The sequence below is a fragment of the Oryzias latipes genome, chromosome 9 (assembly GCF_002234675.1).
Source record: "Oryzias latipes chromosome 9, ASM223467v1".
Lineage (NCBI taxonomy): Eukaryota > Metazoa > Chordata > Actinopteri > Beloniformes > Adrianichthyidae > Oryzias > Oryzias latipes.
Genome location: NC_019867.2, coordinates 615585 through 631409, shown reverse-complemented (window position 1 = coordinate 631409; position 15825 = coordinate 615585). Strand labels below are relative to the sequence as shown.

Here is a 15825-nt window from a genome sequence, read left to right as displayed (position 1 = left end):
GCTCTGGGTTGCCATGACAACAACAGGTGGTTGGCCAAGCCGGTAATCTGGTTACCAGTTTGGAAGTTTATAGTCGGTTCTGGATATGAGATGAGATGAAAGACACAGCAGACCTCCACTGAAACCACTGACGTATATGAGAACTAGACCCCGCCCCCCTGGCGTTCCAAACAGGAAGTGGCTTCATGGAGCCAAACTCCCACAGAGAACCAAACAGCTGTTCCTCAGACATTCTGTTGGTCAGAAGAACCGTTCTGGACCGGATTTACCTTTTTACCTTCTTCTTGATAATCCTGATTTTGTAACCCTTGTGCTATCTTAGATGACCCCCCCTTCCATTGAGGTGTTCTCCCTACCATGACAAAGGTGAATAAAGGTGGAAAGATTTCATGTAATCCATGGACACCAGTGAAGATCACAAATCATTGAAGAAAAAAGGTTCAGAGCACTGTCTAGTGGGTCTAGATGACCCTACTGCCAATGTCAAAGTGCCTAGGATAGAACAAGGGTTAAGCTTTTTCAAACAGGTCAGTTTATCTCTACTGTGCTAGAAAATGAACATTCCTTCAACCAAACAATGAAACCTTCTTAAGTCACTAAACCTGCTGCTTTCCACTCGGCAGAAGAGCAGAAAAGAGCGTCATCTGCATGACGTTTGGTAGAAAGTCGGCCGGAACGCCGTCATGGAGACCATGGTGAGGAAGACCTTGGCAGTTCTGCGTCAGGGCTCCTGCCCAAACGCTGCCTTACGGGCGCTGTGAAGCAGCGGCTGCCTCGTCGTGTCCTTAACATTTTCATGGAGCGACGACATCTGCAGGGGAAGAAGGGAACTGAGTTTGGACCTTCTGGTTGTTGTTGGCGTTAGTCGCGAGTTCAGAGGATCCAGATCACATGACCTCACCTGTTCCACTGCAGCAGCTGACAGGTCAGACTTCCAGGTAAACTGATCATCTAAACAGGGGGACGGTGGAAAAGACTGAAGGGTTCTGGACCTCCAGAACCTTCATGACAGAACCTCACCTGCTCATTTCAGCAGAAGAAATAGATTTTACTCAACGTTTGTGGTTTGCTTTTAGGGCTGTGGGGGGGTCACGTTGGTTTGAGGCAGTCAGCCCCGTGAGGTCAGCAGCAGATCTGAAGTGACTCACGTTCCAGTCTGAACGGTTCCTGCAGCCAGTGACGGATGAATCATCTGCTGGAGAACATCCTGACGACACTTCTTCTCTGGACACTCGTTGCCATGGCGGCTGGAAGCAGCCGGACGTGTTCCAGGGTCTGCTTTGACGAGGTGCTGGACCGGGCCGGAACTCCAGCTTTAGAAGAATCTATCTGTTTTGACCAGAAAAACAGACATCATTGAAATGATGCAAAGGAGGGGGCGGTGCCATAGCAGCAGGTGGCTCCTCCCCCTAAGCTCTGAGAGTCAGAATGAGCCTCCAGTGGCTGCTTTCTCTGCAGGCGAGCCGATGGAAAACTCTGGAGGTTCTCTGAGAACCAAAATGTTAAAAACCTCTTTTTAGATTAAAGTAAAAGCTGGGATATTTGCTCTCACAGCATCGGCCTTCATGCCCTAGGCCCTCCCTCCAGCTACCCTGGGCTGCAGGCCTCTGCAGGCTCCCATTAAGCTGATGCTATTTCCAGCTGTGTGATGTCATCTGACGGGGGGGCAGTGAGTCACCGTGCCAACAGGGATGCAGAGCGGGACAGCATCCTCATCATCCTCACCTGAGGTTCTGAGGAGAAACAGAGGAGTTATTGATCTTCGGATGCTGCAGCAAAAAGAAAGAAATGGTTAGAAAATATTCAAATGTTTTCCATAAATCCATGAAGGATCCTTCCAGATCAGCTGATGGCAGAAATGAAAAGATCACTTTATTGTCAAACTTTACAGAAAACTAGCTCATGCTTTGGGTCACATGACCTGATGTCATCATTAGCGCTTAAAATGCATCTTTCTTTTCCTGATACACGTCTCAGATTAGACAAAACGTAATCCCTGTTGGAGGCGGGAAAAGTTCTGTTCTGAGGCCTAACCCTCCCCAAAAGAAAATGTCATGTCATGTGTAAAAACCAGGCTCCGCCCACGTGGGGGCTCCGCCTCCCGTCAGCCGCCTGATTCGCTCAGGATCTGGTTTGTTTCCGGAGACGTGAAACCATCAAACCAAAGAGTGACGGCCTGTAAACATGGCCGCCTCACCTGTAGACGAACACCTGTAAGACCTCGTCTGATCCACCACCACGGGGGGGCTGACTAAACAATGACACCAGCACAGACCGCCATCAGCCCCCACCAGGAGAACACCCCCCCCCCCCCCCATTTTAAAGTGACCAACATGTTTTCTTCTCCTGAACCCTGAAGGAGTCTCAGACTGGAAGAGGTGACGTGCCTCCTGTCCACATTTCCTGCGTCTGAGCTGCAGCAGACAGCCAATGACTGGGGGGGGGGTCTGTTCTCTGACGCCTGAATCTGTCCCCCAACATCCAGAGCCTTAAGTGTCTGTGGAAACATCCAGAACATCAAAGATGCTTCCAGCAGACTCATGAGCAGGCCTTGTTTTGTTCCCGTCTGCCTGGATGATGTCATCCCCATTCAGACTCTGCCTCCACTCAGCATCCACTGTTGCCATGGATACTGCCCAGCTCCCACTGGCTGCCATTGGTAGGTGTGGCATAGTGGCAGCGGTTTGGTCCAATGACAGGGCCAGTGAGTGACCACATCAGGAGAGGGGACTGAGGCGGAGATGCTGCTGACGCACCACCTTCAGATGAGAGACTCCATGCATTTTCCTTCATGACAGCATCGTCTCAGCGGGCTTCACCAACCGCCAAAAACCTAAAACCTCATCTAAAGTCGCTGTCCTCCTTGATCAGCTGATGCTGCGGTTTGACTGGATTCACTCCAGTCCAGGATGATCCCACTGTAGGGCGTGGGATGGGGGTGTGGGGGGCTATTACACAAGTGGACAGGTCAGAATGGTTCTGAGCTTTGCAGACAAAGCTGTGGTCTCTTCTCTGACATCACTTCCTCCCTGAGCTGCACAGGAAACTCTCAGAGATAAAAAGGTTCAGGTTGATGAAATCTGTTCTGAAAACGAGTCGTTTTCTTTTCTGGAAACTCGGAACAGATTTCTTCATCCTCTGCTGATGGAGGAAGAGGCTTTAACCAGAAAATAAATCAACGACATGAACTTCCAGTTTTAAGAAACTATTACATGATTTTAGAGAAAAAGATGTGACGTCCCAGACTGAGCTGATGCAGAATGATGGTTTCATGCCAAGAAAGAGAACTACAGATGGAATCTTTGCTTTGAGGATGTTGATGGAGAAGAGGTCAGAGAGAGGTGGGGGGGTGGGGGCTGTAGGGGGACAGAGGAGTTCTAAGTGGAGGTGGGATCACATCAGGGATCAGCTCTGAGCCACTTCCTGTTTGCAGTGGTGATGGACAGACTGACAGATGAGGTTAGACAGGAACGACCATGTTTGCAGACGATACTGTGATTTGTAGAGGGAGCAGAGAACAGGTGGAGGAGAAGCTAGAGAGGTGGAGGTTTGTCCTGGAAAGGAGAGGAATGAAGGTCAGTGGCAGTAAGACGGAGAACATGTGTGTGAATGAGAGGAACCCAAGAGGAAGAGTGAGGTTACAGGAAGAAGAGATGAAGAAGGACGATAGGAAGGATCTCCAAAGTAATGGAAAGAGTGGAAAAGTGAAGGAGAGAGGAGCCATGTTGTTGGACACAGAGACACTGAGGAAGACAGGAAGCAGAGATGAAGATGCTGAGGTTCAGCATGGATCAGGAAGGAGGACATCAGAGGAACAGGACATGGTAGAGGTTCTGGAGATGAAGCCAGACTGAGATGGTTGAGACTGAAGGATGCTGAGTCTAGAGCTGCCAGAGGTCTAGAGGAAGACCAGAGAGGAGGATTCTGGATGAAGATGAAGACATGAAGGTAGCTGCTGGTAGATGATGATGAAGACATGAAGGTAGCTGCTGGTAGAGGATGATGAAGATATGAAGGTAGCTGCTGGTAGATGATGAAGAAGACATGAAGGTAGCTGCTGGTAGATGATGATGAAGACATGAAGGTAGCTGCTGGTAGAGGATGATGAAGACATGAAGGTAGCTGCTGGTAGAGGATGATGAAGACATGAAGGTAGCTGCTGGTAGAGGATGATGAAGACATGAAGGTAGCTGCTGGTAGATGATGATGAAGACATGAAGGTAGCTGCTGGTAGAGGATGATGAAGATATGAAGGTAGCTGCTGGTAGATGATGAAGAAGACATGAAGGTAGCTGCTGGTAGATGATGATGAAGACATGAAGGTAGCTGCTGGTAGAGGATGATGAAGACATGAAGGTAGCTGCTGGTAGAGGATGATGAAGACATGAAGGTAGCTGCTGGTAGAGGATGATGAAGACATGAAGGTAGCTGCTGGTAGATGATGATGAAGACATGAAGGTAGCTGCTGGTAGAGGATGATGAAGACATGAAGGTAGCTGCTGGTAGATGATGAAGAAGACAGACGGAGGAAGCTGATTGGCTGTGGAGACATGAAGGGAGACGACTAGAGGAGGGGAGGACAGATTTCTGCCCCGACCGTCTCCTTTCCAGAATCTAAGATTCAGACTTTATGTTTTCAGCAAAACATGTTAGAGGGAAACTAAACTGCAGTGTCAGCATAAATACAACAAACTTCAGTTTAAAAGCAGCTTTATTTACAGCTCAGAAAACATTTGCTCCAAAGTGGATCTGAACTTCTGCTACCAGGAGCTGAAGTCTCCAAAGCCACTCTTCCCTTTGGGCTTCTTGGCTCCTCCTCCGCTTGTGGACGGCGCGACGTCGTCCTCAGGAGCTGAACGCTTTCTGAGAAGGAAGCAGATGTTAAACCAAGCCATCAGGGCTCCCCCCGTGAGGACGTTCTCATGCCGCCTGTGCTTACGAGGGGGTGGGGTTGATGTATTTGCCCACTCCTTCCTTGAACGCCTTGGGTTTCTGCTCCTCCTTGGCCTTCTTCAGGTTCACATCAGCCTTCTGCGCCTCCTCCTGCTGCTTCTGCGTCTCCTTTTCCCGCTCTGCTGCGATCTAAAGAGCAACAGCGGCGTAAATCCACCGCCGCCTTCTCTCTGACAACATGCTACGTCTACAGACTGAAGTTTGAGTGACGGCGTTTCCATGCCGATGGAGGCAGAGGAGCTTCTGAGCTCAGGAGGAAAACATCAAACTGTCCGTCACTTCAAACAGCGAGAAGCAAAAGCAGCTTCAGCTCGCCATCCATCTGGGCGAGTTCTTTCCCCGACGCTCTGCAGACCTTCCCTCCATTCAGGGCGGTACCTGAGCATCAGCCTCTTCGTACGGATCCACGAACACCGTCGCACTCAGGAGCTGGATGTCCGTCTGGCGAGGGAAAAGCAAAGGTTTCCATGCAGAGCTGGTCCAGTTTCAGAGAAAACAAATGCATGGACAGCTTCACACCCTGTAGAAACGTGACCCCCCATGTTTGAAACCCCCCCACCTTTGGTTTGTCCGTTTTAGGGTCACAGGCGACGTTCTCCATGGCCGTGAGCGTCTCGAACCCACCCACGATTCTGCAGAGAAGACGACCAATCAGAGCAGCCCCAAAGCTGGATCTGTGGGAGATCAGCCTCTGGAAAGGTACCTTCCAAATATGGTGTGCTTCCTGTCCAGGTGGGGGCAGGACCGGAATGTGATGAAGCTGAGGAGGAGGAGGAGACGTTGAAGAAGATCTGCTCCAGGCTGCAGCCCAGAGAACATGAAGAACATAGATTCAGTTTCGTGTTTGGGTTTCCTCGGTTCCAGGGACCAAGGTTCCTTACAACTGAGACTTGTTGGTGTTCGGACCCGAGTTGGCCATGCTGAGGACCCCCCGGCCCGCGTGGGACAGGTTGGGCCGGAACTCGTCCTTGAAGGGTTTTCCCCAGAAGGATTCGCCACCTGAGCAGAACCGAACCCACAGAGACTTCAGAACCAAACCTGCCCTAAAGGAAGAGATCCAGCAGCCGTGTGCACGGACCACACAGGGTTCCAGCTAAGAAACATTATGGGATGTCCAGCTGGAGATGGAGCTTCCCTCTCTTTGTGGAGAGTTTTGTGCGTTTCTGCGGCAGCAACAGTCTCAGGTTTGGATCAATGAGGATCTTCATCTGATCCCAAATGCATTTTATACTAAAGACAACAGAAATACGTTTCCGTCTCATTAGAGACGAGCCTCCAGGAGAAGAGGAACGCTGGTCCTAGAACCCGCCGCCGCCGTTCAAAGAGACCAAGATGGGTGTCATGTGGTCGGGTCTCACACATATAGCGACAAACATGTGGCAGTCGTCGGCATAAGGTGGAAGTTCACCTTATGAAACAGCATTCCCAGTGGCAGCAAGTAGATAGAAGATAATGGGCCCGGTCCCCCCCCCACAGACAGACAGACTGCCCCCACCCCAAGTGCCCCTCGGTATCTTTGGCAGCCCTGAGTGCCTCTCTCAGGTCCCCACAGGTTCAGCATCTCTAAAGAGGACCTTCAGTCATTCAGAGCCGCTCCGCCACTGAAAGCGGTCCAAGCTCCGCCTACCTGTGCCGGTGCCGGTCGGGTCTCCTCCCTGGATCTGGAAAGAGAAAGGGTCAGCTTTAGAAGATGGAGATGCTGTGTTCCATCACCCGTTCTCTGGATGTGTGCAGAGCTCCTGCTCCACGTGGAGACGTTCAGGTCTGAGTGCAGAAAGGTTGACGGGTGGATCGTAGTGAAGGAGGAGCAGAGTCCATGTTCCTCCCCTCACCTACAGACTCTGGGTCGGACCAGGAGGAGATCCTGGATGCAAACGTCTGGAAGGGGGGAGGCAGTGGCTGCTCCTTAGAGGGAGGGTGAGGAGCTCAGCAAAGAGCCGCTGCTCAGGGAAACTCCCCCAGGAAGGAGACCCAGAGGAACCGTGTTCCTCAGCTTGCCTGGACTTTGGGGTTCCCTGACTGATCTGGAGAAAGGCTCTGGATGGAGGACTGGAGACCAGCGGTTAGCCTGCTGCCCCCCGACTCCTCATGAGGAGGAGGAGGACGGAGGGAGCTTGGAAAAGGAGCTGGACTTGATTTGGATCTGAACGGGTTTGGGTTGACGTTTCCTCTTTAATCAAAGTACCCAAATATGTGAATATCTATTGCAGCTTTTGATCAGCAGACGCTCCAAATATTCAAACCTTTGGGACCCGGCCTGTTCAGCAGAAGCAGACCTCCCCTCTAGGGCTGCACGATATGAGGAAAACTCGTGATATGCGATATTGGTGATTAAAATCGCGATAACGATATAATTTGCGGTATATAAACAAATAGCCAAACAACCAAAAACATCATTTCCATTTCACTGCAACAGTATAAAAATTATACTCCAAATGACCCTTGTCGACATAGGAGGCAAACATCAAACATAAAAGTGCTCATCTGATTGATCAAAAACGTAAACGGGTCCTTCTGATTGGTTAAATGCATAAAGGGATTACTTGCATTTGTTCACCATTTCAGGCTGCCATGAGTTTGTTTTTGCAAATTTGAGGTAACCATTTATTGCGATTTTTGCCGTCTTTTGCGGTATGCATGTTGCACAGCTTGATGTTGCGATGACGATAAATTTGCGGTATATTGTGCAGGCCTTCTCCCCTCATTTGCTAAAAGCGTCTCTTCCTCACCATGAAATTCCGGATGGACCTGTGAAAGGCGGTCCCGTCGTAGTAACCCTTTTTGCACAGACGGATGAAATTCTCTCCAGCTTTGGGAACCTGGTTTGGGGGGGGGGGGGGGGGGGGAGACAAACACTGACGGTCAGACACGAACACATTCCAGGTCTGATGCTGCACCACTTCCATCCTACACTCCCAAAAACCAGCCGAACGCTCCACGTCGTCATGACGACGGTATTTAAAAGAAAGGAAACTGTGTTTCTTGTTTTATGGTTCTGATGTTTTTAGTACCAACAGAGAAAAAAGATCAAATAAAAAACGACTACGGCATCAATAAAGGCTGCATGGGTTTAAACGCAGCGTCTGACGTCACCTTATCGCAGTGCAGCTCCAGGTTCAGGTCTCCCAGGTTGGTGTGCAGGCGGACGTAGCCTTTCTTCTTCACGTACTGGTACCGCACAGCATCATCGGCGATGGCGTCTGCCACAAAGACAACGGTAAAAAAACGAACACCTGAAACGTGCAGACAACAGCGACCGCTGCACACATGGGCCGCTCCAAAGGCCTCAGACATATTGGGGTTCAGTCGTTCCTCTCTGAGCAGATTGGGTTCAGACAGTGGAAACGCAGGGCGAACTGGATCTCAGTCCGATTGGAAATAACCGAGACCACCTCAAACGATGGGTCCCAGTGGACCCTGATCCTTCTGGATCAGGGTCCACTTTGGTGTATTCAGACTAGTTCTGGTTTACTTTACGTGAACCAAGTGCGTCCAGTCTGAATCCAGCCTTAGAGGAGCGTCAGGACTGGACCAGCCGGTTCTGCTTCAGAGAGAAATCCAGTGGACCCAAAAAACATTGCCTTATTAGAATTCATAGAAAGTCTAATGTACCGCCTCAGGATACAATGACATAAACAATAATAATAGCTTTTATTCCCTTTCATTTATCTTTTTAAAGTCAGTGAACACGGCTGCATCCCAGCAGAAGCAGCAGACAAAACCAGGTCAGCGGCTGACGTGCAGAGGAGAACCCACAGGAACAGATCCTAGCTTACCGGCTTCATGGATGGTTGAAGGAGTCATGGCTGTGGAGGTGAAGGAGGCGGAGACTCGGCCTGTTGAGTAGTGGGCCTGGACGGGGACACAGGCAAATGTGTCATGTTTACTTTCTGCATGGACTCAATGATTTCTAAACCAATAGACATGCTGTTCTCTCAAAGTACAGACGGAAAAATGCAGAAAAACAAAGAAGGAGAAGCTCACATCAAAACCCATCTGCTGTAAACAGATTTAGAACCTGTCAAAGACCGGCTTCCATCACAACAAAGAACAAACAGGCAAACAACAAACAAACTAACAACCACCAAACAACAAGCTAACAGGCAAACTACAAACAACCAAACAACAAGCTAACAGGCAAACAACAAGCTAACAGGCAAACAACAAGCTAACAGGAAAACAACAAACAAGCAACAAGCTAACAACAAACAATAAGCTAACAGGCAAACAACTAGCTAACAGGAAAACAACAAACAAACAAGCTAACAACAACCAAACAAGCTAAAAACAAACAAACAAACAAGCTAACAGGCAAACAACAAACAAACAAACAACAAGCTCACAACAACCAACAAGCTAACAGGCAAACAACAAGCTAACAGAAAAACAACAACCAAACAACAAGCTAAAAACAAACAAACAAACAAGCTAACAGGCAAACAACAAACAAACAAACAACAAGCTAACAGGCAAACAACAAGCTAACAGGAAAACAACAAACAACCAAACAACAAGCTAACAACAAACAACAAGCTAACAGGCAAACAACAAACAAACAAACAACAAGCTAACAGGCAAACAACAAGCTAACAGGAAAACAACAAACAAACAAACAAACAACAAGCTAAAAACAAACAAACAAGCTAACAGGCAAACAACAAGCTAACAGGAAAACAACAAGCTAACAGGCAACAAACAAACAACAAGCTAAAAACAAAAAACTAACAACAAATGAACAACAAACGAATGAACAACAAACAAACAAACAACAAACGAACAGCAGGTGAACAGCTGGCGAACTACAAACAAAATATGAACACACGAACAACAATCAACCAAAAAGTACCATTGTAAAAGTACCAAGTAAGTAACCAGTAAATTCCATAAAAAGTACACATGTAAACACTGTAAGTACCCAGTAGTTACACAAAAAGTACCATGTAAATACCGCTTAAGTACACTGTAAGGACTGTACTGTAAAGGAAAGCGTTACTGAAAACCTTAGAGCCGGTTTCCAGGGGGGTATTCCAGACAGTAGGTTATGCTAGCTCTCACGGTAAGTTTGAGGCTAAGGAAGTTGATAACCTCAGCTTTCAGTTCCAAAAACAGAGGTATGTTTCAGGGTATGTCAAGTTGCCATAGCAACTCATGCTCTGAACATAACCTGGTCTGGAGCAGGTTTAGTTGAAGGTTAGTTTGTTTTCAGAGAGGTGAAGCAGCATGGCGTGTCCATTTGAAGATGATTTAGTGGATGAAGAAGCTCAGATAATACTTTTTCCACCATGAGAGGGGGATAAGACCACATATGGATGTTGGAAAGAGAAACTTTTTTACTTTGATCTAACTTAGTTATTTGCTTCAGTTAAGATAAATCCTTTGTTTGTTAAGTCAGTTTAAAAATAACACGTAGTTTTCAGACAGTCATTTTACTTTCATTCAAATTAATTCAATTAAGTAGGTTTAACTTTGGTGCTGCTGTTAGACCGGCACCGCAAGGGATTGTGGGATACCATTCCTTTTGCCTATCTGGACGGATTTGGGTTTAAGTGTGGCTTTTTGACCAAATGTGTTTAGTTGTTTAGCTGTTTTGCCGAGTTATTTTGTCCCACTGTGCTTATGTCTCTGCACCATGAGTGAGAGTGAAGGAGAGGATGATGAGTTTATAGAGCACCCCTACCGTTACATATTGTAATGACAAAGACGGACAATTCTTTAATGAATTTGTGCACAATGTGCATTTCTTTCCCGTCCTTTTTATTGTTATAAAAATGAACATATCTGCCGGCTCATACTTAGACATATGAGAGATCAAGAAATATAATTAATTAAGATGGAAAAATATTAATTGAATTGGAGTAATATGACATTTAGTTAGATAAATACATAAATTTGAGTTGTAAAAACAATTATTGAGTTTTATAGACGTAAGAAATTAGGTTGATTAAATTTAACTCAATTATTTGTTACCAATAGAAGTATTTCATTTAAGGTGGCAAAATTGGATAAGTTATATATATATGCGTCACAAGGAAAATGGAAATAAGATCAGAAACTCGTGCGTTTACTTTGTCTGTTCTTTTTCTCCAAGCAGAAACTTTCTTTTGCTGATGATGCAGCCGTGTCACTTTTTTGATGGTCGTATAATCTTCATACGCCGTCATTAATCTCAGACTCCGTCTCACTGAAGTATAGCGTTCTCTTTTTTTCTCCACGCGTTTCCATGGTGACTCCAGAAATCGGCGATCTATTGAGAATGTCTTTATGTACCTGCTGTGCACGTGCATTAACCCAGGGTTACCAAGTGGAGCGTAATTACACCAACTCATATCCGGTCTTTGGGAACCGACATACCCAGAGTAAGCAAGTTCAGGCAGATTTCAGCCAGAGTTCAGGCTTAAAGTCAGGGGAGTTTAAACATGCTTCCTGGAATACCCCCCTGAATAACTGCAATATTGATAATAAAAACATACATTTGTTGACTCCTTGAACATCAGAAAACCTGGTTTTCAGAGAAACGATCAACTATTCATTGAAGAAAAGCTGATGGTTTTAAAATGCCGACAAACTAAAAGGACATTAAAGGCAAGAGAGGCTTTCATGAACTCAACGTTTTGATTTAACATGATGGATGTAAACCTGGAGGCACGCCTCTTCGCTGCAGCGCTGAGGATTTGCGGCCCTCTCGTCCTCGCGTGCACATTTGTTGACACGGCGTTTGAGCAAAGCCGACAGCTCAGTGAGCAGAAAATGAACGTGGAGCCACAGACTTTACACGTTTCTGCTCCAGTTGCTGTGAAAGCTCAGACTTCACCTCATTTGCTGTGTCTGTTCTCTCAGACCACCTTCACCTCCAGACCGCCATGTTCAGGAAACCTCTGTGCCAAACGCAGCCCAGCAGCAAAAAGAAGCTTCAAAATGAGGAGAAAAGCTGCTCCAGTCTGACTGATTAGCTGTCATGTCAGTCAGTCCAACTCTGCTGTAGCTGCACACCTGTCTGTCTGGCTCCCTCTTGTGTTGGAAGCAGATATGGCACTTTTCATGAGCTGCTGGCTAAAAACGAACAGCTGATCTGACAGTGAAACGATCCAGACGGTTCATTTTACTGACAGAGCTCTGCTCCGTGAAGCAGCTTTCATTAGAGGAAAAACCAAACAGGTTGGCATCATTAAAAACCTGCTGTCCTTGTTTTCCAGTCAAACAAAAAGGCAGCAAGGCTCCTACGGTATTTATCATGTGACCAGGAACAGCTGAGCCATTGGCTTCATTTGTCTGAGTTGAAATGATGGATTTGAAAAACAAAAAAACAGCTGAGATCTCTGCTGCATGTGGGAGGGGCTGAGTCACTGCTGCATTAGGCAATTGTTCAGCAGTAAAAACAGAATCTGCTTCATAATTATTCAACAACTCTGAGGAGAAGAACAAGAAGCTCTGACGCTACGCCAAAACAAAGTGTGTCAGAACAACGTCAGGAGGAGTTTATTCCTATCAGGGTTCTACTCACAGCATTTAGTTTGTCCGTTTTCTTGGCCTCCGGCTCCTTCATGGTGGAGGCCAGCAGCTGATCTCCTTTGTATTCCTTGTAGAGCTCGGCTAAGGTCTCCCTGGTTTCCAGATTGGTGCTGTTCAGATGGTACGCTGGGTCCTGCTTGGCCTTCTCCTCGTCTTAATAAAGGAGAATTAAAATAAAAAATTCAGTAAAGCATAGATAAGCTTCCATAATCCATGTTCCTCCTGACGCCTCACCTGGATCAAGAACTTTTAAATTGTTTTTCACATGGAAGAAGTTGGAAACGTTGAACTTATCCAGGTTTGTTGGATCCTTCAGACACAGAAACCATCAAAAAAGAACGGACGTTTCAGGAAACTTTCAAAGGAGACGGGCTTGTGCTGACCTGGAGGGTTATGATGTCCTTCCTGGTGAAGGGCTCGTCTGTCAGGAGATCCTTAAAGCTCTTGGTTTTGATGTTTAGCTGCTCCACAGCCTGAGAAGAACAGGAACTGTGACCACAGTGACGCTGCAGCAGACTCCAGCTCCTCTTTACTTCAGCGTTTTCCAGAGACTGAACTGCAGAAGAACTTTAAGCTCTACAGACCTGTCAGTTTTACTGTAGCTGCTGACTAGAAATCCATGTTATTTGCTGCTACGTTTGAACATGAGTGACAGTGACTGAATGTGAATGAGCTCTGTGGACCACAGGTGAGCAGGACTCAGGCGGTCTGAAGACTCTGAACACGTGGAAACCAGGTTTTTGGTTCCATTTGCCTTTATTCTCCTGTTTTATGTTGTTTTCTTCATGGTTTTCATGGCGTAACGGTGCACAGACACGCACCATAAACGAAATAAAGGAATAAGAAATGGGGGTGTGGCTCCCTTCAACCTCGGGGGGGCTTTTCCAACAACCGACAGTCATGGTCGTCCCTTTATTTTTTGTAAAGGGGTTCAATGTCTTTATCTGGCCAACTGAGGGTCAGAGCTGCAGAACCGGCTCTGAATGAGGCGGGACCACTCTGAGAACAGAACCCGGGGGGGGGGGGGGGGGGGGGGGGGTCCACTGACCTCATGGGAGAACACGTTCCCCGTCACCTTGTTGGTCACGATGTGAGAGTTGTTTGTGAAAACGTTGTAGAGAACCGGACAGTGATACTTTCCTGAGAGCAAAGACACGAGTCAGGCGGCCGGCGGATGAAAGAATGACGAGAAGCAACGACTGAAGACAGTAAAGGAGTGAAGAGATTTACCATCACTGTTCTTCGCAAAGTTGAGTTTAATCAGAGACTTGGCTTCCAGTTTCTGTTTGGAAGGGAAATATAATTAATGCAATGAAAATGTCACCATTACTACTTAACAGAACTCTGGTCAGAGGCTTGCTCTACCTCTCCAGAGATGGGATTGGTTCCATACTTTTTAATCCATGGAACGATGCTCCTGAATGAGGAGGAAACCAGAAGAATGATACTAAAACGAGAAGATGAACTAGCTGACCGAAGAGAAATGAACTCACAGCAGGTCGAACACCACTCCGTCCTCGGTGCAGACAGGATACTCAAACGGCTGGAGCGACAAGCTGGAAGGTTTCAGATCAGAAAGAGGGACAGCGCTCAGCGTCTGCGGCCAACACGTCCAGAACCGACGGGTCCACGCTTACCTGCAGTGGTCAAACGGAAGCCTCCGGAAATTTGCCTGAGGGATTTCTACCGATGAAAAAAAGCAAAAAACCAGCCATAAATAAAAATCAGGAAGAATGTGAGAGTCTTCAGGAGAAAAGCCAACAAAAGAAGATATCCAGTGAAAATCTCCAGGATCTGCTGAGGTTCTCAGCTCTGTAGAACCAACGTCTCTGAAGCATTTCAAGCTTTTCCTTTGATTTTCAATTCAAGACAAAACCTCTTCATGTTTATTAAAATCAATAATACTATAAGACGGAAAACGAAAGATCTCCTGCAGAAGCTGAATGTTGGTAGACTAGAACCGGTGAACATGGAAGCATGAAGGACCCTTCTGGATCCCGGAGGATCCTTCTGGATCCCGGAGGACCATTCAGGATCCCAGGGGATCCTGGAGGACCCTCTCTGGATCCTGGAGGGTCACTATGGATCCTGGAGGATTAGTCTGGATCCTGGAGGACCGTTCTGGATCCTGGTGGTTCACTCTGGATCCTGGAGGACCGTTCTGGATCCTGGAGGGTCACTATGGATCCTGGAGGATTAGTCTGGATCCTGGATGACCGTTCTGGATCCTGGTGGTTCTTCACTCTGGATCCTGGAGGACCGTTCTGGATCCTGGAGGGTCACTATGGATCCTGGAGGATTAGTCTGGATCCTGGAGGACCGTTCTGGATCCTGGTGGTTCACTCTGGATCCTGGAGGACCGTTCTGGATCCTGGTGGTTCACTCTGGATCCTGGAGGACCCTTCTGGATCCTGGTGGGTCACTCTGGATCCTGGAGGACCCTTCTGGATCCTGGTGGGTCACTCTGGATCCTGGAGGATCTCAGAGTCTGAATGTTTCTCAGATTTCATTATTCCATCTTTGAAAACCATCTCTGACAGATTTGCACAAACATCATCACTGCTTCAAAGAATATCATCAAACAAGTTCACTAATGATACGACTGACCAAGAAAAACGGAGTTTGTTTATTTAGTTAAGTTATTCATTTGTTTTCGCTAAAAACTACAATCCAAACAAAACACATCAACCGTGTTGGCACCAGCCAGAAATGCTAACGCGCAGGTGAAACCACAAGACTCACCGCTCCTCTTCCCGCCATAGAAGTTGGTATATTCTGTACATGTGATGTACCTGCAAGGAAATGACAAAACAGTAACTACAAAAAAAGAATCGTAACTTTAAAAAAAAACACTCAGCAGAACAGAGAAGACGTGAGCTTACGCGAGTTAGCTTGTTAGCTGGCTAGCACCTAACGTTAGCTAACATGATCAAACATGGCGCGTTTTCAACACTTACATTTTATCTTTTTGGTGTTGTCTTTTCCCCATCTTTGCTGTTTAAGAGGAAAAATTAAAAATCCACTAGGAGAACGCTAAACACAGCAGGACCCGTCACCAGTAAACCACTACCGGTTTACTGGGGACGCTCTTCCCTCTACTTCGTTATCCAAATAGTGTGGAGTGGAACTCTACCGCCACCTACTGGATGACCAAATAACAGCTCTGCTCACCGCCTTCACCGTGTGTGGAGTCACAGCTTTGGTTCCCGCCACATCCCGTTACTGACAATCAGAACTGTATTTTGTATAGCCATGATCCCTTTATGGTTATTCTTACTAAGTGGGATGTTTAAGGCAGCAAGTAAACAATTATTTAATATGCATTTTAGGCAGAAAGTGGAGAACTGGAAAAGGTTTGATGAG

General features: G+C 47.0%; 1 protein-coding gene and 1 long non-coding RNA gene across 2 annotated transcripts; both read right to left on the bottom strand.

The window, feature by feature from the left end:
• Positions 1 to 473: 473 nt before the first annotated feature.
• Positions 474 to 2197, bottom strand: LOC110014159. Its single transcript, XR_002289282.2, has 3 exons — positions 1149 to 2197; positions 902 to 1020; positions 474 to 811 (listed from the first exon to the last, which is right to left on the bottom strand). It is a non-coding gene; the product is annotated as an uncharacterized LOC110014159 (long non-coding RNA).
• A 2496-nt stretch (positions 2198 to 4693) lies between these two features.
• Positions 4694 to 15586, bottom strand: ppil2 (peptidylprolyl isomerase like 2). Its single transcript, XM_023958113.1, has 20 exons — positions 15420 to 15586; positions 15205 to 15254; positions 14100 to 14145; positions 13956 to 14018; positions 13828 to 13879; positions 13693 to 13744; positions 13511 to 13602; positions 12846 to 12935; positions 12697 to 12772; positions 12455 to 12615; positions 8730 to 8805; positions 8047 to 8153; positions 7683 to 7772; positions 6581 to 6614; positions 5835 to 5952; positions 5657 to 5713; positions 5513 to 5585; positions 5332 to 5394; positions 4940 to 5082; positions 4694 to 4863 (listed from the first exon to the last, which is right to left on the bottom strand). The coding sequence occupies exons 1-20, from the start codon at positions 15449 to 15451 to the stop codon at positions 4761 to 4763; spliced, it is 1578 nt and encodes a 525-aa protein (XP_023813881.1). The 5' UTR covers positions 15452 to 15586; the 3' UTR covers positions 4694 to 4760.
• Positions 15587 to 15825: the final 239 nt, after the last annotated feature.

Excerpts from the sequence above, each read along its gene's own strand:
- ppil2 (XM_023958113.1), bottom strand. The coding sequence starts at position 15,451 with ATGGGGAAAAGACAACACCAAAAAGATAAAAT. Across the intron at positions 12,936-13,510 it reads GGAACGTGTTCTCCCATGAG|GCTGTGGAGCAGCTAAACAT; the intron begins GTCAGTGGACCC and ends TGTTCTTCTCAG. Across the intron at positions 8,154-8,729 it reads TTCAACCATCCATGAAGCCG|ACGCCATCGCCGATGATGCT; the intron begins GTAAGCTAGGAT and ends TCTTTGTGGCAG.